This window comes from Trichechus manatus, unplaced genomic scaffold (genome assembly GCF_000243295.1).
Source record: "Trichechus manatus latirostris isolate Lorelei unplaced genomic scaffold, TriManLat1.0 scaffold00001, whole genome shotgun sequence".
Taxonomy (NCBI): domain Eukaryota; kingdom Metazoa; phylum Chordata; class Mammalia; order Sirenia; family Trichechidae; genus Trichechus; species Trichechus manatus.
The window spans coordinates 27,618,636-27,644,961 of NW_004443937.1; the positions used below are offsets into that span (position 1 = coordinate 27,618,636).

The 26,326-nt window shown below is 60.5% G+C and overlaps 1 protein-coding gene across 1 annotated transcript; it reads right to left on the bottom strand.

Annotated features, from left to right (window-relative positions):
* Positions 1-278: 278 nt before the first annotated feature.
* CELSR3 (cadherin EGF LAG seven-pass G-type receptor 3) lies at positions 279-26,003 on the bottom strand. The gene is made up of 35 exons (XM_023731047.1): positions 22,259-26,003; positions 20,068-20,718; positions 19,376-19,595; positions 18,959-19,074; positions 18,506-18,594; positions 18,238-18,395; positions 17,496-17,659; positions 17,079-17,204; positions 16,819-16,988; positions 16,221-16,406; positions 15,589-15,705; positions 15,030-15,201; positions 14,718-14,859; positions 14,504-14,624; positions 14,021-14,204; positions 13,574-13,675; positions 12,150-12,244; positions 11,763-11,972; positions 11,316-11,511; positions 10,903-11,058; positions 10,330-10,516; positions 9,561-9,728; positions 9,223-9,349; positions 8,923-9,129; positions 8,528-8,702; positions 8,176-8,288; positions 7,662-7,741; positions 7,027-7,150; positions 5,981-6,097; positions 5,727-5,875; positions 4,924-5,039; positions 4,406-4,558; positions 3,636-3,836; positions 1,848-2,733; positions 279-358 (listed from the first exon to the last, which is right to left on the bottom strand). The coding sequence occupies exons 1-35, from the start codon at positions 26,001-26,003 to the stop codon at positions 331-333; spliced, it is 9,951 nt and encodes a 3,316-aa protein (XP_023586815.1). The 3' UTR covers positions 279-330.
* Positions 26,004-26,326: the final 323 nt, after the last annotated feature.

The window sequence follows — 26,326 nt, forward strand, 5'->3', positions numbered from 1 at the left end:
AAACGGTGTATGGTTTGCCAAGGGCCCAAATGGGGCCAAGCTCTGTACCTCTTTCGCTCTGTCTCCCCTGCACCAGCCCAGCCTCAAACCCCCAGGGTGGACAGAAAAGTTGAAAAATAACATAAGCATATCTCTCTGGTTACAAAGGTACAAAACGTATAAAAGTCCTCCCTTCTGTCCCCCGCCCACACCTGTCACGCTCACAGGCACAGATGCGCGCGGGCTCTCAGCCCTGCCGCCACAGGGAGAGCTGGGGGGCAGGGCACTGCCTAGGGATCAGCTCAAGTCCTCCATTGCCCTTGGCTCTTCCTCATCGGCACCATCTGCTCCTCAGGAGTGACCCTCACTTCTGGCAACTCTGCAGAATTGAAGTGGAGAGCAAAGGTCACTGCTGAGAGAACTCAGTCAGATGGCTCTGGTTTCCCCTAGCTCGGACCCAGCCTGGTCCACCTCCCTGCACCCCCCCACATCACCCTTGCCTCTCTGCTCTATCTCAGGGTGCTGCCAGCCCCTCTATGTCTACTCCCAGGTTCTCGGAGTCCTCACCCATTCTGGACTCCCAGACTCATCAGCAAGAGCCCTCAGCCACCTAGGTCTCTTTTCTCTAAGCACTTAGCAAGCACCTACTATGTACAGATACTCTGTTAAGCACTTGACAGATACTGTCTCATAAATCTCCATATCACAGAGTTTGATTACAGACCCATTTTATAGCTGAGGAAACTGAGGCTCAGAGAAGTCAAGCAACCTGTCCAAGATCGCACAGCTAAGGCGATGAGAAGCAGAGCTGAAACTCAGACTGTGTGACCCCAGAGCATGAACCCCTGCCCAACCCTCCGTCTGCCTCCCACATAGCCAGACCCCAAAGATAGGCTGCAGGGGTCACAGGTGGTGGGCCAGCTTTCTTTCATCCTTATCCTCTGGAATCCCTCCAGAGCCACAGGCCCTAGGCCCCCTGCCCCTCCCTCCTCCTTTTGTCCTCACCCAATCCTGGGTCCTGCTCAGGCTTTGTTGGCTTCCCCTGTCCCACTCCAAGGGGCCCCTTCCCCCCAAAGCCTTCTCTCAACTCTACAGATCCCCACAGCCTGACCCAGCTTGTTCCTCCTTCTTGAAACTCAGCTCTCCTTTTGGCTTCCAAGACCTGGAAACTCCTGATTCCTCCTTGCTCTCCTGTCATTTCTTCTCTGACTCCTTCAGGGGTACCCCCATCTCTTAAACAGTGGTGTGCTTGGCCTCCCTGGGGCGTTCTTGAAGACACCCTCTCCTGAGCCCAGGCCTGTGTATCCACCTGCTTCCCAGGTATGTCTGCCCACAGATGCCCCACAGGCACCTGAGGTGCACTAGGCCCCAACTCAATTCCTGGGTGCCCCACCCACAGCACCCACAGGCAGAAAGAACTTACTATTGACTAAATAACTGAGTGAATGAATGATTTACCTTCTGACAAAGCCGAGCTCTTCAGCCTCTTGGCATCACTTCCGGCCCCTTCTTATCCCATACTACCTTCTAAGCAAAGCCTCCCAAGCCAAGCCTCTTCCTCCCTGCCCCTGGCATGTACCAGGCTACCTCCCACTTCCGGCCTTGGCTCCTGCCCTCCTCTTCTACTCAAGCCCTTCGGAAGGCATCAGTCTCTCTTCCTTTGTCTAAGAGCTCTAGCAAGTCCCTGCTGGTCGCGTCCCCACTCTCTGCCAGATTTCTGCCCCAACCTGTGGCTCCCTGACTGTGCTGAGGCTGGAGAGCCCACACTTGTCTGCCAACCCGCGCCTGCTCTGTTGGAACACAGGGCAGGATACATGGGAGCTTCCCCTAAATGTGAGGGTGTGAGCAGGTGACACGACCCTGCTTACTCTGAGTCCGCTGACAGCTCTGAGATGCTGTGGGACGTGGCAGAGCGTGGTGTGGAGGGCCCAAGAGCAGAGGTGGTGGCAGAAGGCGTGGCAGTGGCGTGGGGGCCTGAGGGTGTGCTTGAGGACTGCACAGAGGAGAGGGCCGAGGAGTTGAAGGAGGCGAGGATGGAGGAGAGAATGTCCAGCTGCTCTGTGGAGGGGCCATGGCTGGGGCCAGAGGCTGGGTCCTCCCTGGCTCGGAGCAGCTGTGGGGGCGGCCCAAGGCCTTCCCGTGAGGGGTGCCGGCTAGGCACCTGGTCCAGCCGCTCCCGTGAGTTCAATCTCCTGGACAGAGAGTCCAGGGGCCGAGATGGCAAGAGGGGGTCCCTTGTGAGTTGCCGCTGGGGAGACAAGGGCAGAGATGGGGGCTGCGGGTCAGGGTCCTGGGCACTGCGGGGAGGGGGCAGTGTGCTCAGCCACTCGCGGGGTGCTCCTAGGTCCAGCGCATCCCGTGACCCGAAGCGGCTGGCCGTGGCAGCAGGGTAGTCCCGCGGCGGCTGCCTCCGCGGCAGAGTGCTGCCCCGATCCCTGGGCTCCAGGCGGCCTGGTGCAGCGTCCAGGCGTTCCTGGGAACCCGGCCGGCTGAGGGGATGCAGAATGGGGGCAGGGGCCTCCTCCAGTCGCTCACGGCTCAGTTGCCGCCGGAGGAGTAGGTCTAGCTGTTCTCGGGAGGAGTAGCGGCTGGCTGGCTGGGAAAGGCTGCCTGTGCCGCCACCAGCATAGATGCGGCCGTAGGAGGCGGCTGGCACAGCACGGTGGCCCAAGGTGGCTGCACGGCACCAGGACAGCTCAGGGACGCCTCTGGTCTGTGGAACCAGTGGGTACTGCAGCCGGTTCTTCAGGATGCCTGCAGGAGGAACAAGTGCGGATGGTGGCGGGGGCAGGGGAGGCAGGAATTCCCTGGGTCTTGGAAGGCAGCAACCCACAGGATTGGGGTACAAACTGCTCAGGGAGGGGCAGAGGCAGGCTCTGGGGGCCCAGGAGAGTCTAGGGATGTAGGAAGCTCCCAGGCCAGGACAAGGGCGGCTACTGTGGTGCAGGGGTAGGGGCAGGCCGGCCCTGAGCTCAGAGCAGGGCAGCCTCCAGGTCCCAGCAATGCAGGCTGGGGTCAGAGGGGCAAGAATCCCCTGGGCTGAGGCAGGAGCAGTCCCCAGGGGCCCTGTGATGCAGGGCTGGGGGCAGAGACCCCTTGAGTTGGGGAAGGAACAACAGTTGGGGGTCCCCGTAAAGCAGGGGAGGGGTGGAAACCTTCCAGAGCAGAGCGGAGCAGAGACTCTTGGGCCTGGGTGGCAGCAGCTCCCAGGGTCCCTGAGAAGCAGACTGCGGTTGGAAGGGGAACCCCCTGTGCTGGGACTGGAGCAGTCCCTGAGACCCTCGCAGTGCAGGCCAGGGTACGAGGTGTGGGGGTTGGACAGAGAACTTCCCAGGTCAGGAGATCTGTGAAGCAGGGTAGAGGAGCAGAAGCCCCCGGATGAGGGCAGGAGCAGGTCTCAGGATCCCTATGAAGCAGTCTGGGATTAAACCCGTTGCCTTCGAGTCGGTTCCGATTCATAGCAGTCCTATAGGACAGAGTAGAACTACCCTACAGGGTTTGGAAGGCTGTAAATCTTCAGGAAGCAGGCTGCCACAGCTTTCTCTCACTGAGCGGCTGGTGCGCTTAACCACTGTGTCACCAGGGCTCCTTGCAGTCTAGGATCAGGAGGCGGAAATCCCCGGGGTCAGGGCATGGGTGGCCCCCAGGGCCGATACCTTTCCTCTGGCATTGGGCCCGGCCCAGGGAGGTTTCGTCCCCACTGGTCAGGGCCAGGTCAGGCTGGTTGTTGTTGGCTGCATCCTTGCTGGTGTCCAACCCCAGGCGCCTCTCGGAGCCCCAGGTCTGCAGGGCACAGGGGGCTGCCTCGCACTCCCCCAGTGCTGGCCAGTAGGACAGGAGGTCATTGCCATCTACATCTGTGGAGTCAAGGCAAATTACAGGAGCCTCTGGGTTGACCCCAGTGCCCCATGATCCCTATGACACAGACTCAGTGACCCCTGACCCCAATGACCCTTGAAGCCCTGGCTGTTCTCCCTGAGCAGAGGTAGGAGTGCGAGGGTGTCTCCTGAGACATTTACGGAACCAGCAGGGAGGGGGTTACTGATAAACCTCTCAGCCTGAGCCGGAGGTGGACAGAGACCAGGGATGGGGGGACCTGATGACTGAGGGCTCGGGAAGACCAGGTTGAACCCAGTCCTCAGGGAATACGAGGGGATAGAGGAGAGACAGATCACTCTGTAACATCCCTGACTCATTATTCTGCCGTCCAGGTAGTTCCTGGTCTCTAGCCAGCAGTGTGCTGTGGGCAGGCTGGATGGGGAAAGGTGTGTGGGGATCCCAACAGTGACCCCAGGACAGGGCCCCCCACAGGTTCCCAATAAGTCAGACCCAGACATCCTCAGGGGGCCAGAAGTGTCCCCAAGTCACATTTAAGTGGACAGTGAGGTGTCCTCTGGCCACCCATGGAGTCAGGGGGTCTCATCACCTTTGGGGTGGGTGAGGAGCCTCTCACTCTGGGCTGCCCGGCGGAGTGGACGCTGGAAACGCCCCCGCGTCCGGCCGTTGTCCTCACTCTCTGAAGATGGGATGGACAGACTCCTTTCCTCCTCCAAGGACAGGTCACTGTCTGAGTCGGAGTCTACACCTGGGGTTAGGAAAGCCGGAGGGAAGAGGGCATAGCAGTAGCTTGGGGAGGACTTGGGGGCTGAGGAAAGAGCCTGAGTTGAAGGGTCTTGAGAGGAGGTACAGCTAAGGGTTTGGGGCTGGGGACCTGGGGGGAGCCTGGAATGGGGCAGGAACGGAAGGGCTGAGACTTATGGGGTGGGGGGTGAGCTGGGTCAGGAATGGATCTGGGGAACTGGGCTGAGCGGGTGGTTGGCTCCTGGGACAGAGCTGTGGGGAGCTCACCCCACCCCAATCAGCCGCTGCTCCGAGTTTGGGGCAGGAGAAAGAGGGATAGGAGAGAGCTCCCCTGTGTCCCTCCTCCCTGGCCCAGGCCCCCACCTCCGCCAGCATCTCGGTGGAACATGGCCACATCCAGGTCAGTGGGGCCAGTGTGGGCCTGGAGGCTGTGGTCAGTGTGGTCAGCAGCTGAGCCATGTCGAACCAGGACATTGTCCCTGGAAACGCAGGAGCCATCAAAGAGGGTTCTTTGCAGGCTGGTGTGTCTGAGCGCACAGCAAGCTGAACGCGCCCACTGCTGTGTGTGGCAGGAGGAGCTGGGGCGCAGGCGGCGGCAGGGGCCCAGGTTCTGGCTTGAGGAGCCAGAAGGCCGAGATGGTGGATCCACCAGTTCGAGGACCTTGTGATACTAATTGCTTGAAATGTGGGACAGCTGGCTGGACAGAGGTTCATGCCCTGCCTCCCCAGGGAAGAAGATGACCAGGGCCTGGCCCAAGGGCTTATTTGCCCTGGGGTGGGGGTGACAGTGACCCTGAGATAAGGAAGAAGGCCCTGGGGCCAGCTTCCATGACTGCTTCTACGCCCAGCACATCCAGAAGATCCCTGACGCAGCCCAGACTTGAGTATTTTGCTGTCCTGGATGTGTTTTCCCCAAACCCTGGGGACCCAAAGCACAGACCCTCCTGCAGGCAAACCTGCTCCACTTCCCATGTTCCCTGCCTCAGCAAATACCACCTCCATCCCCAACCCACCACCCAGAGGCCTGCAGTGCCCCTATCTCAGCCCCACAGTCACGGTCACCAGTTCCTGTTGGCCAGAGAGACAGCCCAGTAAGGCCCTTTTCACGGCCCCCATCCACCTGCCCTGGTGCAGTGTCCCCCTCAGCAGGAGGCCCCTCTACCCACCTGAGGTAGCTGCGGCCCCGCTGGCTATCCTGGTCCTGGGTCCGGCCGGAGCGGGCACTGCTCACTGAGGAGACAGTGGAGGCGCCGAGAGTGATGCGGATGAGGCCGCTCTCCTCGAACAGGGCCGTGTTGTTGTAGGCCCCAGGCCCCTGGGGGATGGGGTGGGGATAAAAGTGTGAGCCAGCCCTGGAGACGCCTGAAGCCCTGGCGTCCCAGGGCCCCCTCCCGGACCCCCAGCCCTGGCAGCCCCTCACCGTCACAGGCGCTGGCCTCGCCTCCTCGGGTGCTGCATTCCTGCCTAGGCAGGCTGGTGTCCAGGCGGCCCGAGCATCTGCATTCAGGACACAGAAGAGCAGCAGCACTGCCAGGCCCTGTAAGTCAGCAAGGGTCAGTGTGGGGTCAGAAAAGGGTAAGAGAAGGTCAGGGGAGGGCCACTGCGGGTCAGCAAGGAGCCCAAGGGAGCCCAGTGAAGGACTCAGGGAAAGTCAGCAGGGACAGTGAGAGGTCAGTGCGGCATAAGGGGCTGGAGTCAGTGAAGCTCTGTGTTACAGACTGAATTGTGTCCCCCCAAAATATGTGTTGGAATTCTAACTCCTATACCTGTGGATATAATCCCATTTGGGAACGGAGTTTTCTTTGTTACTTTAATGAGACTATATCAGCGTAGGATGTGTCTTAAATTTAATGCCTCTTGAGATATACAAAGAGCAGAATAGACACACAGAGGAAGACAACCCACTACTATGAGTAGATTCCAACTCATAGTGATCCTGGAGGACAGAGTAGAACTGCCTCGTAGGGTTTCCAAGGCTGTAAAGTTTTACAGAGGCAGACCGCCACATCTTTCTACCACGGAGCAGCTGGTGGGTTTGAACTGCTGACCCTTTGGTTAGCAGCCGAGCACTTAACCACTGCCCCACTGGGCTCCTAACACAGAGAAGGAAACACAAATGAGGGAAAGACAGATGCCAGTTGGAGATAGCCTAGGAACCAAGGAACTTTGGGGCTAGAGCTGAGAAAGAAAGCCTCCCCCTAAGCCCATGCCCTGAATTTGGACTTCTAGCCTCCTCAACTGTGAGAAAATAAATCTCTGTTCATTAAAGTCACCACTTGTGGTGGTTCTGTTACAGCAGCACTAGATAACTGAGACAGTGTGGATTAGCAAGGGGCCAGATGCCTCAGTGTTGGCAAAGGTCAATCCAAGGTCAGCACCCAGCCTGGGGTCATTGCCCTGCCTGGGGTTGGATCCAGCCTGCTGAAGGCCCTCCTGAGTCTGGAGTGTGTGAGGAGCACCAGTTACCTGGAGGCCACAGAGTCCAGCGTGGAGGTAGTGGAAGGCCAGGATGCTGTGGTTGACCGCCAGGAGGCCAAAGAGCCAGGAGGCACTGACCAGCAGAAGCAGCAGAAAGGAGCTGCGAAGGGTCCTGCTGTGGGAAATGGGAGGACACAGGAGGACACACAGGGGTCACATACCAGACATATGGGGGACATGGGACACACAGAGGGGACACAGGAGGACATGCAAGGTCATGGAGGGGACATGGAAGATAGGAACTCCCACAGGAACATGGGAGGTCTCCGGAGGACACTAGGTCACACAAAGAACCAGAGGGGACATGAAAAGAACACACAGGAGTGTGGGGGTCATGTGGGAAAGCACGGAACAGGAGGGACAGGAGGCAAAATGAGCCACCCAGGACATGGGAGACACTGGGGAGACCGAGGGGGAGGAGAGACACCAGTGAAAGCACGTGTGGGGCCAGAGTATGGCGAGGGCGCCAGAGGGGGACCGCAGGCCGGGGGTGTGTGACTGCATCCTCCCACCCAGAATTTGGAGCTCAGCCTGCACCGGGGATGCTCAGGGGACCCCAGGCCCCACCCAGGAGGGGGCAACCATCCTGAGAGTCCTCCTCCACCACCAGCCAGCCAACTCACAGCACAGAGGTCGTCTTGGCCTCCCTCTGCCCCGCGGAGCAAGATGTGCGTGTGGCGAGGAGAAACATGGCCCCGTTCATCTGGAGAGAGAGAGTGAGAGCCAGTGATGGGGACAGAGAGACAGGACTCACAGAGCCAGTGATGGGGACAGAGAGACAGGACTGACAGAGAGAGCCAATGAGAAACACAAACACACACACAGATCAGAAACAACCTTGGAGAGGGGCTTAGGATCACAGAAAAATTCAGAGAGAGGAAAATGGAGAAGGGCTGAGACATCAAGAGATGGAGGTGGAGAGAGACTCAGAGAGACAGAGGTGGGAGGTGTCCCAGTCTCTGTCCCCATGCCCCCATGCCCCCATCTCAATGCCAGTTGAGTGGGGAGTGGTTGCTCGGTAACCAGAGGACAGAAATGGAGGCTGAGCCCAGGAAGCCTGTGGACTGCCTGCAGGCACACCTGCTGCATGGTCCCCGTGAGGGAAGCCCAGGGCGGTGCCAAGTGCAGGGCACTCACCACGATGACTAGGATGACAGGGCCAGCGAAGCTCCAGATGAGGGGTTCGTGGACAGAGATCCAGCAGAAATCGGGGTTCCCGTAGCCGTCAGGGTCCAGGCCAACGGCAAGGCCTAGGAGGAGGGGCAAAGGGAGGTCTGAAGGGGTATGTTGTCCTAAGCTGCTGACACTCTCACAGGTGGGCATAAGCTTGGGGTGAAGGTGCAGCAGGCTCCCACCCTGAGTAGATGGCATGGGGGGCTTCAGTTGGGGGACATTATCAGGACTGGGGGACAGGGTCAGGGGTCAGGCCGATGTGATGGATGGAGGTTGAGGGTCACAACCTTGGGTGGCCCAGTGGGCGGGGCCTCACCCAGCAGCACAGCAGGAACGCCCCAGCCCAAGGCGTGGTAGAAGCGCATGGCGCCGCGGTCCACGTTGCGTGGCTCAACCTGCATGCGGTAGAGGTGCAGCCCCTGCACGAGGAGCCACGCAAACGTGCTGAGGAAGAAGTAGTGCAGGAGGATGGCGACGGCAGTGCACACCAGCTGGGGGTGGGGGGTGGGTGTCAGGACCTCTCCTGCCCAGCCCCACCTCTGACCCCCATCCCAGGCATCTGCTTCTCACCTCTGACCCTTAAACCACAGCATCTTACCTTAGCATCTGCCCCCAAACCTGCTCCCAACCTGGGCATCCCTGACCTCTCTCTCAGTTTTGACCCCAGACCCTCCTGAGGCCAGGTGGGGCCCCCTGACCCTGACTCTGCACCTGGTTGTGGGTCCTATGGATGCCCAGCAGGAAGAGGAGCTCTGCCACGCCCAGGGCAGCTGCCAGGTTGGCATGGATCCCACGCACATTGGACTTGAGGCTGCGCAGGCTCAGCAGGATGGCCACAGTCAGCAGCAACGCAGCCACAGACACTGCCATGAGCACATGGGTGAACACAGCCAGCAGCTCCAGGTCGCCCTCCAGGCGCTGTGGAGGCAGGGATGGTCACTGGGGTGTTGAGCAGAGACCCCTTGCCCTGCTTAGACCTTCACTCCCTCAGGACTCTGAACACAGCCCCACCTCACGGGGGGAGGCGTCCATGAGGACCCCGAAGGTGCCGGTCCGACTGCAGCGACACCGTGCGTGGGACCCATTCCTGTGCACCAGCTCGCAGTCCCGTGCTGTCCACATGCCGCGCTGCTCCGCCCTGTGGCCACAGAGCAGTTAGACCTACTGTGCCCTCCGGGGAGCGCCCACTGCCAGGCAGGGTTTGTAAGAGGTCATGGGAGAGCCTGAGGGTGCCTGAGGGCGGGGAGCAGCCCTCTTCATAAGCCTGGTTGCACCAGGGCGTCAGTGGGGGCCCTGGCTTCCCAGGCGCTAACAAGGGGACTGTGGGTTTCTGAAATGGGGGTTCTCACGGGCCAGGTGGGTCCCACTGCACGCAGATCGCTTTGCTCCGATTCGCTGTCTGTAGCAAGCGGAACTCGAGGCTGATCGGAGACTCCAGGAGACCCCTTAGGAAGTTGTGCCCATGGAACACAGCCACGCTGACCACCGGGGAGTTCATGACGGGGTTCTGGGGCAGCCTGAGGAGACACCCCACTGGAGCTTGGACACTGCTGACCTCCTCAAGCTCTGACCACCTCCCTCGCCCTGTCCTCACACTGATCCCCAGAATGCTACCACTTCTGAGAGCCTGTCCAGACCCTGCTGGGCGAGGCTCCCTCAAGACCAGGGGCAGGGACTAGAGTCCTGCAGAAATGGAGGGTTCCTGCAGCACAGGAGCCTCTGGACCTACTGGCCAGACTGGAGTCTGGGTCCCAAGCAGCTCCGGACGATTTGCCTCCAACTGTCCTGCTGGCCACTCCCACCTGACTTCCATCAGCTGGCCTGTCTTTGTCTGTATGGATCAGCCAGACTGCCTGCCTGTACCTGGCTCCTATACCTCTCCGGTATGTGACTGCCCCATGTCCGTCAGCCTGCAGTTCTGTCACTTTGCACAACTCCAGGGAACACGATTCACATGGAACCCAGCACGGACAAGGCTCCCTGGAGCTGTGCACGAAAGCATCTCTGTATGGCTGAGTACTAGCTCATCTGTCCCCCGAAAAATGAGGGTGCTGGGCCGGGTAGAAGCTCAGAAGAGCTCAGGGGTGAGGAGCCTGGGGGTAGCCCCATCTGTGGTACCTGGCACCCCGGCGCTCGGCCTGGAACTGAGCAGGGAGCAGTCCCCCCAAGGTGCGGTACACAAGGATGATGACAATGGAGATTCCAGGCTCGGGCTCGGGTTCCAGGGGAGCCGGTGGGGGGGCCACACTTGAGGCGGTGGCGTTTTCTGTGCTGCTGCTGCTTCTGCTGCTGCTGGAGGGCGGAACTACCAGAGGAGAGGGAGGAGCCACTGTCACTGACCTCCAGCCCTGAGCACCCACCAAGCCAGCTCTGAGCAAGCGTTAGGGTCTCTTTCTGGTAGGTCCAGAACTAGGGGATGTGAGAAGCAGGAGTTCCATGAAGGGGACATGGGCTCCCCAGGCCTGGGCCCTCAATGCTCAAGCTCTGCCAGGGCCATCTGTGATGATGAGAGAGGACCTTGCAAGGTGAGGCCTGCAGGAAGGCATGGAGGGTGGAAGTTGGAAGTGGGAGAGTCTCACAGGGAGTATGACATGGGGAAGGTCTGGCAAGAGAAGAGTTGTCGAGAGGGCAATGCGGTGTCTGGCTTGAAAGGGTCAGGACCTGACCCAAGGGTCACTCCAGGGCTCTCACCTTCAGGTGGGAATGGCCGTGGGGACTGGGAAGGCAGCAGCACATGGGTGTGAGGGTCCCAGGCATCCTGGCCCCGGAAGAGGTTGCTGTGGTAGCGGGGGTAGCGACGGGCCCCCCGGGTTGGACTGGGGTGGTCCATGCGGTCGATGCTGAGCACTACCCAGGAGGAAGAAGGGTGAGACCCCTCAAGGGCCTCCTCCCCGTGTCAAGGGTCATGCTTCCTCCTACCCCTATCCTGTACCCAAGTCCCACAATCCACAGCCTCCTTGCCGTCAGCCGTCAGTCCCTGCAAACACTGAAGGTGGCAGCCCAGCCTCCTGCCCACCCTGCATGAAGAGCCCCCAGCCTCTTGACCCTCCAAGTCTCTGCCCTTTTACAGCCCTGTGCCCGGCCCCACCCCACCCGCCACGCACTGATATTGGGCGTCACCAGCCCCACGGGATTCAGGTACGTGAGTTCCATATTCCTTGCGAGTGTGGCCGCATACTCCTCCAGATGCCATACCAGCCCTGCGCTGCCGGGGGAGCCCATGGGGGCCCGCTGCCCCAGCGCCGCCCACAAATCCCCGGTCTCTGGAGCAAGCAGTGCAGAGCCAGCCCATAGCAGATTCTGGAGGAGGGAGATGGAGCTGGGCTTAGCCAGGTGGGGAGGGTGTGTGAGGGCACAGGGCAGCCTGAGGGATCTGGCCAGGTGTTCGGAGGGACCCCAATAGGCAAGGGGGCAGGGCTAGAGAGGACAAGGGAAGAACGGGAGCCTGGAGAGGGGGCTGAGCTGGGGATCAGGGCTAGGGGGCTGGGGAGCCAGGTGGCATGGAGCTGGGGGCCAGGGCCGGGGGCCGGAAGCAGAGGGCGCAACTCCACCTCATTGAAGTGGGCGTCCTGTGTGGCTGTCAGCCCGAAGCCCTGCTGATGGCTCTCAAAGGCCAGCAGGTGGACCAGCAGGCGGGCAGTGACTCGGACATCTTGGCTAAAATAATGGTCAGTGTGGCTGGTCACTTCTCGCAGCCGCTGAGCCAGCTTCTTGGCCTCCATGGTATCCAGTTCTGTCTTATTCAGCTCTAGACCATCCAGCTGCCAAGACAAGGATGGGGATGGTCACTCTGTAGTTCATCAGGTCTTCACAGGGGGAAACCGGGCACAGCCCTGGGGGCCAAGGGCTCAGCCATGCTATCTGGGGCCCCCCACAAGCCTGGGGGAGCTGGGGCCTGCTCCTTGAGAGCCCCAGTGGAGATATGGGTGGAGTCTCACCAGCAGGCTGAGTTCTCGGAAGGCAGGGGAGGTGCAGTTGAAGAGGTCGGGTTCCAGCCAGCCCTGGTCCTCGTCACAGAACCGCACAGCAGCACCTGGGGCCAGGCAACCCCTGGTAAGGCCTGAGGACTGGCCATCTGTGCTGAGTTGACCACAGAACCCTCCCTTGTCCTAGGGGTAGCTCTGTGGCTGCACCCCTGGACGTAGCAGCCCTAGCCCTCAACCCAGGCTGTCCTCAGCTGTTTGTCACTCAACCCCTGAGAGGCACACGGACCATCCTGAACCAATCACATAAAGGAGAGCACAAGGGCAGGTTTGTAGACACACACACGCACACTCACACACGCATGCACACACACACAGACATGTGGCCCAGGACAAGCACACGGACCCGCAATGCTCTCTGTCTCACACACAGACATGCTGACACAGACAAAGTCTTCCAGGAATATTCTGTGACCAAAATGAGTGTGCGTGTGTGAGGTCTCTCCCAAGTTTTAACCACCCCAGTGGTGACTTTGCCACCATCTCTCCCCCTTGTCTCTGGGGTTGGAATGGAGGGTGGAGTGAGGATTGACCCGGGCCTTAAGGGAGTTCATGGCCACCAGCAGTAAGGGCTCTGACCTAAACACAGAACCTTCCCGGTCCCCGACAGACTCAGACACATGCACAGGCACAGAAAGACACACACGTGAGCATGCGCACATGGCCCATCTCTGTCCAGCCGCTACAGAGACCTCAAGCAGCAAAGAAGGCCCACGGGAGCTCAGGCAGCAGGGAGGGGCCCTCAAGCAGCAGGGAGGAGTTTGTCGGTCTTCAGACGGACAGAAGGGAGGGGTCTGTCATGACAGGCAGTAGGGAGAGGCCAGCAGGGACCTCAGGAAGTGGGGAGAAGGACTTTAGGAACTGGGGAGAGGTCTGCAAGGATCTCAGGAAGTGAGGAACCTCAGGCAATAGAGAGGAGTCTCTGAGGACCTTAGGCATCAAAGACGGGCCTCTGGGGACCTCAGACAGCAGGAAGGGATCTGCAGGAATGTCAGGCACTTGGGAGTAGCATTTAGAGGCATCAGGCAGCGAGGAGGGGTCTGCAGGGACCTCAAACAGTGAAGAAGGGTCTACAGAGACCTCAGACGGCGGGAAGGGGTCTGCAAATGCTCTGGCAATGGGAGGGGGCAGTGCACCTGAGCAAACACATACCCCTTACCTGTACCCCGCAATCCTGCCCAGAAGCCAAGAGAAACAGATGGAGGCTAGTAAGGGCGTGGGGAAGGACCCAGTGGGCAAGGGGCCCACAAGGACCCCCACTCAACTCCCACCTCTTTGCAGAAACAAGGCCACCCAGGTCAGGAAAAGGGGTGGCTCCAGCAGTCAGAGGACAGGCCCACCCCCACCCTCAATGATGCCCCTGCCCCCTACGTACTTACCCAGGGCCCCCCGAGGACAGGGCACTGTGGCCAAGATGCCAAACTTGGTCTGGGGCCACCACACACCAGCTCTCAGGGACTTGGGACATGCATCATAGAGCACTGGGGAAAGAGGAGGCACTAAGCCAGCTGGCAGGGGTAGCCCAGGCGCCAGGGCAAGTGACAACCACACCCACTGCCCCCTTTGCCACTCACTCCAGGCCTGCTGCCCATCACTCCCCTGCTGGCCTCACAGGAGCTGGCCTGCTATGAGGTGACGCCAGCCCAGATTCTGTGACAGGTCAGCAAAGCACTTGGGGCAAATGTGGGGTTCCCTGGGTGTAAGTAGTCTCCCTCAGAAGAAGCCTCCCAGAGCCCCTACCCAAAGAGCCAAGCATGACACTGATGCTTGGTGGCAGCATGCTGGAGCCAGCTTTCTATGTGTGGAGCTGGGTGAAGACTGCTCACCCCGGCAGCCGCTGGCTGTCACCTCTGCAAAAGGACTGTCACAACTGTTGCACTGGCGGCCAAGAGCTCCTGGGCGACAGGGACACTGCCCGCTGTGGGGTGCACATGAGCGCGAGGTGGAGCCCACGGGGTAGCAGTCACATGGGAGGCATGAATCACTGCCCCGCGGCCGGTAGTGAAACTCCTGTTTGAGGATGGGTCAGGGGCCTGAGGTCAGAAGTCAGGGCTTAAGGTAGGGGGCCTCAGATCAGGGCTTGGGGAAAGAGTGGAGTCAAGGGAACAGGGTCACAAGAACAGTGCTTACAGGCCAGAGAAAGGCTGGACCTCAAATGAAAAGGAAGAGGTCAAGGATGAGAGATGGCAATTAGGGATAAGAAATCAAGGTCAAGGCCCAAGTCAGGTGCAGAGGTCAGCTAACTGAACAAGAATCACAGGTCATGTCCAGGGAAGGGTTAAAAGGTCCAGGTCAGGGGCCAGACACACCTTGCAGTGACACTGCCCATCTGTCTGGTTGCAGTTGGGGTCAAAGCCCTTGTGAACGTCACAGTTGCAGGGACCACAAGTTGGGCTCCCCCACCAGCCCCGAGGACACTGCTTGTCCATCCTGGGGAGGGACAGCCAAGTGAGATGCCTCCATACCTCAGTGACGCCTCCGCCCAGCCAGGTGTCTCCATCATCTCAGCCCCCAGTTCCTCACCTGTGCTCACAGTGGTGCCCGAAATAGCCACCTGCACAGTCACAGGTATAGCCATGGGGAGCTCCTGGGAAATGCCGGCAGGACCCCTGGTTCTGACAGGGGTTCAAGAGACAGGCATCCACACAGCCTGGGCCGTAGTAACCTGCAGGTTGGGTTGGGGAGCTTAGGACACTGCCACAGAGCATGGAAGGGAGCAGGCACCTGTCCTTCTCAGTTCCCACCTCCTCCAGGCTCTCTGGGTCTGTCAGTCCTCACCATGGGCCCCTGGCTCCTGCCCAGATCACCCTTCCCCTGACCCTCTCAAGGCCCCACCTGGCCAGCAGGTGCAGGAAAAGGTCTGCCAGAGATCTCGGCAGTCGGCGTGGGGTGGGCAGGGCCCAGATACACAGGTGTTGGTCACGACGCAGCCAGGTTCCACATTCACTCGGTGGCTGGGGGGGAGCAGGGCTGGGGACCCTGAGGGCGTGGAGCCGAGCCATACCCCCTATGGACACAGCCAGCAAGGGGTGAGGCCTACATCAAGGCATGTCAGCCCCAAGTCCTGCAGAGCCAACCGGGCCTGATGACCCCTGACATGCAGTCTCCCTCAGACCCAAAAAACCCTCAGGCCCTGACCCTGACATCCCCAAGTCAATCCCCCCATGGGACCCCTAATCGTGCTGTCCCCAACACAGACCCCTAATAACGCTTGAAGCTAACTTAGACTCTGACTTCCAGTACCACAGAAAGGCTTGACCTGTCTCTTGGCATCGGGTTACTCCCACCCATGACAACCCCCACTTGAATGTAGCTTTTTCAGGCCCCAAGGAACCCCTGACCTCTAACCCCTGACCTTAACGCCCCTGTATCATGCTCCCATGCTGACTCCCACCTGGATACAGCCGACCAGACCCTGAGGAACCTCCTCCTCATTGCCGGGGGGCAGTCCTCCCACATGGAGTCGCTTTACCTTCAGGCCCTGCAGTTCATTCCCCACTGCCATGGTGTCCTGGGGGAGGGGACAGGTCAGCACTAGGGGCAGGGGGTTTGATAGACCCCTGCTCCATTCTAGGGTCAGTCATGGCCTTGTCCCACCTCTGCAAGACCAAGTTCTGTCCCTCTGTACCAGGGGAATGGTCTGGGAATGAATGGAGGACCTGTTGGGGCATGGAGGATGAGGTGACAAGGTTTCATTCCAGAGCTGGACCCAGAATGGACCTTGAAATTCTATGATTCTGACCTGGGGACAGAGACCAGAGGGGGCTTCCAGGAGTTAGGCAAAGTGACGGCTGCAGAGGTACCTCAAGACCAGGGCAGAAATCTGGGTGGCCTCCCTGACATAAGGGGTACTTAACAGTGGACCAGTCTGGCTGGTGGGGTGGATTCAGAGCAGGGATATAAGGAAGGGCCTAGGGGAGAACATCAGTGGAGGGAGTTGAGAGGAGCAGGACTAGAGGTGGGGTCAAATGACACGGGTCTTATTGGAAGGCTGAGAACACAACATCCCAGGGTCAGAGGTCAGACCTGGAAGAGGCTAAAGTCGAGTGAGACCATGAGAACATGGTGACCCTGCCGGCCACCTGGTTCCTCCTGCAACTCCAGCCGAAGATCATGCCACCGGCCGTCGCTGACAGTCACCTGGTCCAGGAGGAGGTGGGCAGCACGGCTTGAGCCCTTGGTCACTGTCACGGACAGCAACCCTCGATCCAGCTGCGGGTAGAGAAGAACAGCTGTGGGGTCAGAGCCCCAAGTTGGGCTGGGGCTGGGAATCTCAGGAGGTGAAATCAGGGGGCTCAGAGGTTAGGAGTATCAGAAGTCAGAAAAGCAGGGCAGAAGGATGTTGTGTCAGGGGATACCATGCTGCTAATAGTGGGGTCAGGGGACAGAGATCAGGACCAGGGGTCATGGATTGGTGCAGCTGGCACAAGAGCTGTGCTAGTGCCCTAGACCTGCTGAACTTGTCATGGTGGGGGACAGGATCAAGGGACAGGGTCCAGAGTAGGGTCAGTACACCTGGCAGAGAAGTATGCTATGTGACTGATCCTGAACCCATAGGAATGTTGCTTGTGGGTCAGAGATTGCAAGCTGAGGGTCCAGGGAGGGGTCAGGTGAGTAGACACACCTGGCAGAGGAGCGTGCTGTGTGGCCCAGCCTGCATTTGCAACAGGACGCCCTGCGTTGCCCGCGTCCGAAATGCCAGCCCCAGGTACCACGGCACAGATACAGCCATGTCACTTCCAAAGTCCCAGCTCAATGTGCCGTTGCCACGGAAATGGTAAGGATGGGTCATGGCTGAGGGGATAAGAGGAGCAGGGTCACAGGCCCCACCCCAGGAACAGACTTTACCCCGTAGGCCCCTCCTGCCCTGTGCTGCCCACTCACTGAGCCGACAGTCTTTGCCGCCAAAGCCCACAGGACAGTCGCAGATGTAGCCACCCCAGCGCTCTGAGCAGAGGCCACTGTTCTTGCAAGGGCTTGAGTCACAGAAGCGCAGCTTGGCCTGGCAGCCTGGGGAAGGAAGGCACGTGGGGATGTGAGAACATGGGAGGGTGGACATGAATCCCGGACAGGCCATAGGGGTGCAGAAAAGCTGACAGAGGCCATGATCTCAGCTCCGTGTTATCTCAGAGGGGAAGGGTTGGTAGGAGTAGAGCCCCAAAGGCAGTGCTGTGGCATGGCACTTGTCATCAAAGGAGACTAGGGTGAAGTCAGATCTGGGATCACCCCATGTAGCCCTCCACCCACTCCCTATGAAGGGAATAAGGCTATGGGCGGGACTGGTGGGAGCTACAGGCCTACCTGCTGTGGTGCCGTTGTTTGCCACAAAGGCCGCCATGTCCACTTGGCGGCCATCGATGTGCAGGTCCCGCATACAGCCGACGAAGTCCTTGTGGGACACGGGGAAGTTCTCGGGGAGGTTGGGGACACCCCCCAGGAGCAGGGGGCCCGTCAGGTCCAGAGACCTGGGGGTCAGGGGTCCAGGTCATTGGTGGGACTGGGGCCAGGGTGGGGTTGCTCCTGAGGGCTGTAGGAAGTGAGGGGTATGACTCAGATGGTATGGTGATTGAGGGGGGTGATGAGGCCAGGCTGGAAAAGGAGTTAGGGCCTTATTTCAGTTGTGGGGGCACAGAGGGGGACTCATGATAGGCAAGTAGCTTGGGAAAGGTGAGGGAGCTGGGGTTGAGGGCTAGGATAAGGAGTGGGACATTCGGGTGGCTGGGGTAGGGGATAGAGACGTGGAGAGTCCGGAGGGCTGTGTATCAGATTAAGGCGCTGGGCAGGGATGTAGGGAATTAGATAGACTAGGGTGGGGGGAGAAACTTGGGGTACTGTGTGGGAGTGGGGAGACTAGGGTAGAATACAAGGTTGGAGGCTAGGGTGAGGTGGGCTCTGAAGGTCTTAGGAAGAGGAAGAGGGAAATCTGGCGATTTTAGGGGAAGGATGGGAAGTTTGACAGGCTGGGGTGAGGAGTTGGGTATGTGAAGGGCGGGGGTGGGTCTGGCAGGCGGAGGGCATGGGGACCAGGGCGGAGGGGCCTCACTTCTTGGAGCTGGTCTGCACGCCAGCAGCTGCGCAGGAGTAGTTGCCGATCTCAGCCCCAAACCGCAGGGCCACAGCCACGTCACAGTCATCCACGCTCAGCACAGCTACCTTGTCCTTGGAGGGACCCTGAACACCCCCCAGAGCATCTGTCCGGGGCTAAGACCCAGGCACACCAGTCAACAGGGTCCCCAGGGTGACCCCTAAGGGGCAGAACCTGGGATCCCAGCTCCCTCCCTCCAGTCTCCCATGCCAAGGGTGGTGCCCACCTTGTTGTAGTATCTCAGATGCACTGTGTGCCACTGACCATCACTCAGGCCCCCCAGAACTATGGGGCTGACCACTGTGCTCGACTCGCCTGTGGGGGGACATGTGTGGAGGTTGTCTGGAGCAGCTGACTTATCCCTACTCTTCCAGTCTTAGGCACAGCTACTTCCAGGGTCACCCTGGATGCATCAGATCGCCCCCCCCTCCCACTGGTGACCATCCTGGCTGGACCAGAGTGTATTTGGACAGATGGGAAAAGCACACATTTCTTGGAAAGATGGACCATTCCATAGGAAGTGGCCATGGGGACAGTCCACACTGTTGTCTGTTAGGTGTGCAATGGGGCAAATCCGCGGGGACACAGGGCCTGCGCTCTCTAGCCATGCCACACATACATGCACCCACTCACCCACACACACACCCCGCAGGGACACACACCCCACGGCGGCACCCACCCGTGGAATATGTGAGCCGCACTTGCCCGGCCACGAGCTCCAGGGCCAGGAAGTCGTGCTTCTCATTCAGGCGACCATTGTAGAAGAGTAGCCCGCTTGGCAGCACTGTTGAGAACCTGGGTAGGGATGGTGGGGCCCATCGTGAGCCAGACACCGCCTCACACACCCAGTACCCCTGTGACAAGAAGGTTCGCGGGGCAGGCTGGGGTGAAAAAAGCGACAAGGGAAGGCGGCACCGACGGGTGAGGCCACTGCAGTGACGCTCTGAGACCCCGGGTCGGGGCGTCAGGGAAGGGGACAGTGCTCTGTGGGGTGTCAGAATGGGGCACTCAGGAATCTGAGTCAGGGTCACGTAGGTAGGAATCTGAGTCTGAGTGTCAGGACGGGGACGCTCAGAGACGCGGGGCGGGAACCTACGAGAGGGACAGTGTGAGGTGGAAGCGCTGCCGCAGGCCCCGAAACATGACGAAGGAACTTGGCGGGAAGGAGCGCGCCGCCACCTCGCATCGCGGGCCCTCGAAGGCGCCTCCCGCGGGGCACTGGCAGCGGAAGCCGCCGTTAGGCGCGTCGGCGCAGGTGCCCCCGTTGCGGCAGACGCCGGGCACGCAGCGTCCGGCCTCGGTGTCCAGCTCGCAGTCTTCTCCTAGGGGCCAAGGGGCTGTCAGAGGCGGTCACGACTACGCCCCGCCCTGCTCCTGCAGGCCCTGCCCCTCCAAGGCCACGCCCTCCAAGGCCAGTTCCAAGACCTCCAAAAGGCCGGCCTCTGCGGGCACGCGCCCATTCGGTCTGGCCCCGCCTCACCCTCCTAGCCTGGTCTGGCCACACCCCCCCCAAGGTCCCGCCCCGTCCACGGCCACGTGCCTCCATAGCCCTGCCCCTGCTCCTGCCCACACCTCCGTTACAGCCTCGCTCCTGCCTAAGGCTACTGTTCCTTCCTGGCCCTTCGCTCTCCCTGAAGCAGGCCCTACGGCCTCTGGTCTAACTGAGCCCCACTTCGGCCCTTATTGGCTCGGCAGCGATGCCCAGGCTGACTCGCCTTGTAGTCCCGCCCCCGGGCTTTGCCTTAGGCTCACCCAGCTTCGGCCCGCTCCCAATCGCTTCCCGCTCACCCGTGAAGCGCGGGCGGCAGACGCAGGTGTAGCCTCCCTCGCGCCGCGCGCAAGCGCCGCCGTTGCGGCATGGGTTCGAGTAGCAGAGGTCGAGTTCGGTCTCGCAGAAGTCGCCAGTGAAGCCGAGCGGGCAGCGGCAGCGCAGGCCAGCGATGGGCTGGATGGGTCGAAAGAGAGTGGAGGCCGAAGCCAAGAAGGGCGCGGACGAGTCAAAGCGAAGCACCGACACGCATTTCATGTAGTTCTCACAGGGCTCGCGCAGGCACACGTTGTCGTCGAAGGGCAGCACATCGAGAAGCGAGCGGGCTGCGAGCGCGGCGCGGCGCACGTACAGCTGCTCCTGCAACTCCTCGGAGCTGAACCAGGGCCCCGCAGCGCCCGCCCCGGCCCCCCGCGGCGCCAGCGCCGAGAAGCTCACGTTGAGCACGGTGCCCCCCACATCCGTGTCGTTCTGGATGTTGAAAATGAAGACGTCCTCGGCGGGCGTGGCGAGAACCGCGGCCACGCCTTCGAGGAAGTGGCCCAGCAGCGGCGACAGGAAGCGCTCCTGCCACATATTTTCGAGGCGCACGGTCAGGCTGTTTGCCAGCAACTCCTCTGTTATGATGACCACACGCAGCACGCACTGCGCCGTCACACTGTGTAGGCCATCTGTGGGCAGGGCAATGCAGGATCAGCCTGGGATCAGTGGCTGCCTCTACTTGGGACACAAGAGGGCTGGGACCAGTGACTGCCCAGTCCCGCAGCACTTGTGAGTCAGCAGGCTGATCCCACCAGGACACAAGAGGATCTGAGGCTAGTGACCAGCCTTCCCAGCATCAAGGTATTACCAAGCTACTGCTTCCCACCCACACACAAGGAGGGGTCTGGGCCAGGGATCAACCAACCCCCTCAACACTAATGAGTCAAAAAGTCACTCCCCCAGCAGCACGCAAGAAAGGCCCTAGGTCATCAGTGATCCACCCTCCCCCAAGTTATCATGGTCAGCAGGCCTTTCCCACTCAGTGCACAAAGAGGAGCAAGGGAGGGCCATTAGCTCTCATTCCCCCTACCTCCTAGCACAGCAGATCCACCAAAACCCCCCTCCAAGAAACAAGGATGGTTCCAGGTCAGGAACCACCTACCGCTTAGCTCTCCTGGATCAGCAAACTGCTCCCCCATGACACTAGAGGGGGCCCTGGCCCATTGACCACTAAATGCCTCTCTCCCCAGAACCCTAGGTCAGCAAGTTCTCTCCCTCCGGGTGAGTCTTGGACCACTGACCTCCCTTTACCCTAGTATTCATGTTTCAGCAAGCTGGCCACCACCCCAGACCTGGATCCTGTGATCTCAGTGGCCACTCCCAGAATGAGGGTGAGACACTTATGAGCCTTCTACCCCCTGTCCCTAGACCCTACCACACACTTCCATAAAGGTTTGTTGCTGAGTGAGTTGAGGGATAAATGAAGGCCGTGCCTTCTCTGGCAAGGCCAGGAGCCTTTGCTCCAGACTTGGGGAATGAGCACCAGTGAAGCTTGCCCTCTACCTCTGCAGCCCCCAGGAGGCACTGTGAGAGCCTCTCCAGCCTTTGTCTTTCCATGAAGGAGGAGTTTGTAAACATCAGGAGCAGTGGAGGGAGGAAGGAAGATTGATCTCTGGTCCTTTTCCCAAAGGGCAGGACCTTGGTCAGCCCCTTAGACAGCAGCCAGGCCAATGTGGGCCCGCTGTCTGCCTGACGCTGCCAGAATAAGCTGCTGTTTCTGACCGCTAAACTGTTGACCTCCCTCTCCTGCACAGATGGTTGGGACTGTGGGGGTCAGACTGGACCAGAAGTGACACTTCCTCTGAACAGGGATGTGGTGTGGGCTGACTGGCCCATGCTGGCTTTGCCTGGGACCTCCAGAGCATTACTCCAGGGCCTCTTGGGCTTTCTGGGGTGGAGGGCTGTCCCTTGGGGTAGTGGATAGTTCTTTACAGTCTTTATAGGGTCTGCTAGATGGCCTGGAATCTTTGGGGTTCTATGGAGACATCCCAAGAATTTAAGCAGAGTCCCTGTGAGGTCTATGGCAGATCCTGTGGGGGTGCAGGGGCCCAGCACTTGAGGGATTCTTGGAAGGTTTGGAAATCCCTCTTTGGTTTGAGGTGCTCTGAGGAGCCCCTGGGGCTGACAGGTTGGGATCACTGAGTCCCTTTCCTGCTCCCTGCCCCTCACCTGTGACAGTCACCAACATGGAGGCTACCAGTGGGCGGTTGTTGTCCAATTTTCGGCTAAGTCGCAGCTCCCCGCTGGTCTGGTTGACCACCAGCAGCTGTAGCTCATTGCCACGCTCAAAGGAGTAGAAGAGGCGGTCAGAGACATCAGGGTCATAAGCAGGGATGCGCCCAATGATGCCCGAGGGGAAGGTATCTGAGCGGTTGGATACGTAGTTGTTGAAGAGGATCTGGAAGTTATTGAGCACAGGGCTGTTGTCATTCTGGTCAACTAGGCGGACATGCACAGTGGCCCGGCTGACCAGAGGGGCAGACGTGGCCTGCACCACAATCACATATTCCTGGCGAGCCTCATAGTCCAGGTCAATGAGTGCTGTCAGCTCTCCAGAGAAGATGTCCATTTGGAACAGCTCAGGGATATTCCCCTCCACGATCTGGTACATGATGTGGGCATTAGGGCCTTCGTCAGGGTCCACTGCAGTGATCTGGGCCACCACCGAGCCCACAACACTGTTCTCTTTCACCCGCACGTCAAACTCTTCAGCTGGGAAGACAGGTGCATTGTCATTCACATCCTGCACTGTCACCTGAATGCTGACTGGAGTCCGCAGTGGGGGCACACCACGGTCCACTGCGTAGGCAGTCAGCTCATACACTGGTACCACCTCCCGGTCCAGCCGCCTGACTGTGCGGACAATGCCAGAGGTGGGCTCAATGGTAAAATCTCCACCCCCATCTTCCCCATTCTGGAAAGTGTACTGGACCCGGCCATTGGCGTGAGCATCCCGGTCAGTGGCTGAGATCTGCAGGACGCTGGTGAAGGGTGGAGCATCCTCGGAGACCAGCCCTGGGTAGTGGGAGGCCACAAACTGTGGAGCATTGTCATTCACATCATTGACCATCACCTCCACATAGGTGGTGTCTGCCTTCTGTGGGATGCCATTGTCCCGAGCTGTAATGGCCAGTGTGTAGGTCACCTGATCCTCATAGTCCAGGGGGGCCTGTAGTGTAATGGCCCCTGAGTCTGCATCAATGCGGAACTGGGGCAGGTTGTCCTCCAGGAGATAGGTGATACGAGCATTCTCACCCACATCATCGTCAGAGGCACTGATGACCACTACGGTGCTTCCCACCGGCCTATCCTCATTCACACTCACTGAGTAGTGGGTACTTTGAAAGACAGGCCGGTGAGTGTTGGCATCTGTGATGTTGATGTGCACATAGCAGTGATCATGAAGGGCACGGTCAGACGCAGTTAGCACCAGCTTGAAGTAGCGTTCCTGCTTGTAGTCAAGTGGCAGAGCCAGTGTCACCAGACCCACGCCCCCCTGGGTGCTGATGGCAAAGCGGTTCCGGGTGTTGCCACCTGTGATCTGGTAGCTGATGGCACTGTTGGCATCACGGTCTACAGCAGTCACGCTGACCACACTGGTGCCCACAGCTGCATCCTCATTCAGCCGTAGGTGGTATTCCTTCATGGTGAACTCAGGCCGGTTGTCATTAACATCCAACACAGTCACTGTGACACTGGCTGAGGCAGAGAGTGAAGGTGAGCCATGGTCTCGTGCCTCTACGCCAAAGAAATAGTGCTCCACAGACTCACGGTCCAGGGGGCCACTCACAGAGACCCAGCCAGTGGCACTGTTTATCACAAAGGGTGTATCAGGTGCCATACCAGTTAGGGAGTATTCCAATCGGGCATTCTCCCCATGGTCTGCATCCACTGCCTGAATGTGGATGACAGAGTGGCCCAGAGGTGCATTCTCCAGGACTGAGACCTGGAAGGGTGTGCTGACAAAGATAGGCGTATGGTCATTGATGTCCACCACCTGGATGCTGGCTAGACCTGTGTTGTTGGACAGTGGTGGCCGACCTGCGTCCTGTGCGCGGATGCGCAAGGCATACTCTCGCTCTGCCTCAAAGTCCAGAGGCGCCATAACCTGAATTTCGCCAGTGAGGCTGTCGATGGAGAAGTGGCCGCGGCTGTTGCCGCTGATGATGTTGTAGTGCACCAGTCCGTTGGCGTCCTTATCCCGATCGGTGGCCGTGACGCGCAGCACCACCGTGTGGGGGCGCACATCCTCGCGCACCTGCGCCACATAGCGCTTCTCGCTGAACTGAGGGGCGTTGTCGTTCTCGTCCAGCACTGTTATGTGCACACGCACGGTGGCCGAGCGTGGCCCGGGCTCCTGGCCCTGATCGCTGGCTTCCACCACCAGTTCGTAGCTCTCCATGTGCTCGCGGTCCACGCCGCCGCTGGTGCTGATGAGCCCCGAGCGCGAGTCGATCTCGAAGGCTGCAGCAGCGGCTGCGCGCGCTGCCGGCGGTCCCACGAAGCGGTAGCGCAGGTTGGCGTTGGGAGGCGCGTCGCCGTCCGTGGCACGCAACTGGAGGATGGGGTAGCCCTCCTCCACGTTCTCACGAAGCGTCTCCCTGTACTGCGCCTGCTCAAACACCGGCTCGTGGTCGTTACGGTCAGCCACCGTTACAGCCACCATAGTGGTGGACGAGAGGCGCGGCGAGCCGTGGTCCTGCGCCGTAACTCGCAGGTAGTGGCGCTCCATGCTTTCGCGGTCCAGGGCCGCCGCCGTGCGGATGAGGCCGCTGTGCGGGTCGATGCTGAACAGCTCCATCGAGCGGCTGTTCATGAGCGCAGCCAGCGAATAGACTAGGCGCCCAGCCTCGCCCGCGTCCGGGTCCTGCGCCACTACGCGTAGTACCGCGGTGCCCGCCGCTTCGTTCTCGGGCACCAGCGCCTGGTAGTTGTACTGCGGAAACTGTGGGTGGCGGTTTGCGGCGCGACGGGGGCGTGCCCGACTCGCTGGTGGAATTCTCCAGGCTCCTGGCCCGGGCTGGATCCCCGGGGGGCGCGGCCCAGGGCGTTGCTGGAGAAAGCGGCGGCGGAGGAGACTGCGAGGACGCATGCGCTCGGGGGCCGGCTCGGGAGCTGTCCGAGAATCGCGCGGTGCTGAAACCGGCGCCGGAGCTGTCCTCGCCGTGCGCAGTGCTGAATACAGCCCGGGACCCGACCTCGCAGCCTGAGGAGGACAGTCCGGCCGGGAGGCTGTCCTCTCCGCTCGGAATGCCGCAGCTCTCTCGCTCTGACCCCGGCGCCCCGGCGCCCACAATTCACCGCAACAGTGCGCGGTTCCCACCTTTTTGCGGGCGCCTCTTCCAGCGTTCCGCTGAAATGACACCGGCCTGGTGCCACGGGGCCGAGCCAGAAGGTCCAAACGGAGGGGCGAGCTATCCCCCGGGCCCAGCACTCCTGGAGACAGAGCCTCTGGCGACAGCCCGTCTCTCTGTACTGGTCCTGTCCTCCTGCCACAGGAAATCTCCGGGCGCCAGCATAACGGAGACCCTGGTGCCTGTCCTGTCTCTCGCCCGCGGCCATCCAATGCCTGGGCCCCGTGCTCACCCCCCAGTATCGCGTCCAGCTGCTCAGGGGGCCCTCGACTACTCCGGACGTTTTGCTTTCCCCCTCGGAGCCCCACGAAGACGGGACTCCTGACTCCCAGGCCAGGCTCCCCATCCTCTCGGACCTTTGGTGTCTCCGGACAAAGAGCTAAGGCTCCGCTGCCGCTCCGCGCCCAGGGCCCCGTAGGAGCAGCTGCCCCTCGGCCCCAGCCCCGGCCTCCGCCGACCCCCATCTCCCCCCGGCTTAGGGGGAACAAAGAGAGGAGGAGGAGCGGGAGGAGCGAGGTCGGCGGCCTCCCGAGACCCCACAACGGCGGCCGCCTCGCCATCACCCTCAGCCTCCCCGCAAGACCTCTGCCGGCCTCCGCCCCGGCCTGGGCCGTGGGCCCGCCCTGCCGCTCGGGCCCCCTCCGGGGCCCCGGCCGCCGCCCCGGCCCTCCGCCCCTCGACCTGTGGCTCCGCATCGCCGCCTCCCTCTGGGCACCATCTACTCCGCAGCCAGAGCCCCTTCGGCGTGCGGCCCCGGCTTCTGTCGCCCCCACCACAGCATCCCTGCCGCTGCCGCCGCCTCCTGCCGCTCCAACATGGCTCCCGGCCGCCCCGATGGTTTACTCCACCTCCGCCCCGACGCCCCAAACCCTGTGGTATAACC

Bases quoted from the DNA above. Each gene is read 5' to 3' on its own strand.
- CELSR3 (XM_023731047.1), bottom strand. From the start codon at position 26,003: ATGGCGAGGCGGCCGCCGTTGTGGGGTCTCGGGAGGCCGCCGACCTCG. The intron at 15,202-15,588 runs GTGGGAGTCAGC...CTGTGTCCATAG, and splicing joins GTCTGGTCGGCTGTATCCAG to GGGGTATGGCTCGGCTCCAC. The intron at 9,729-10,329 runs GTACCACAGATG...GTGTCTCCTCAG, and splicing joins GCCGAGCGCCGGGGTGCCAG to GCTGCCCCAGAACCCCGTCA.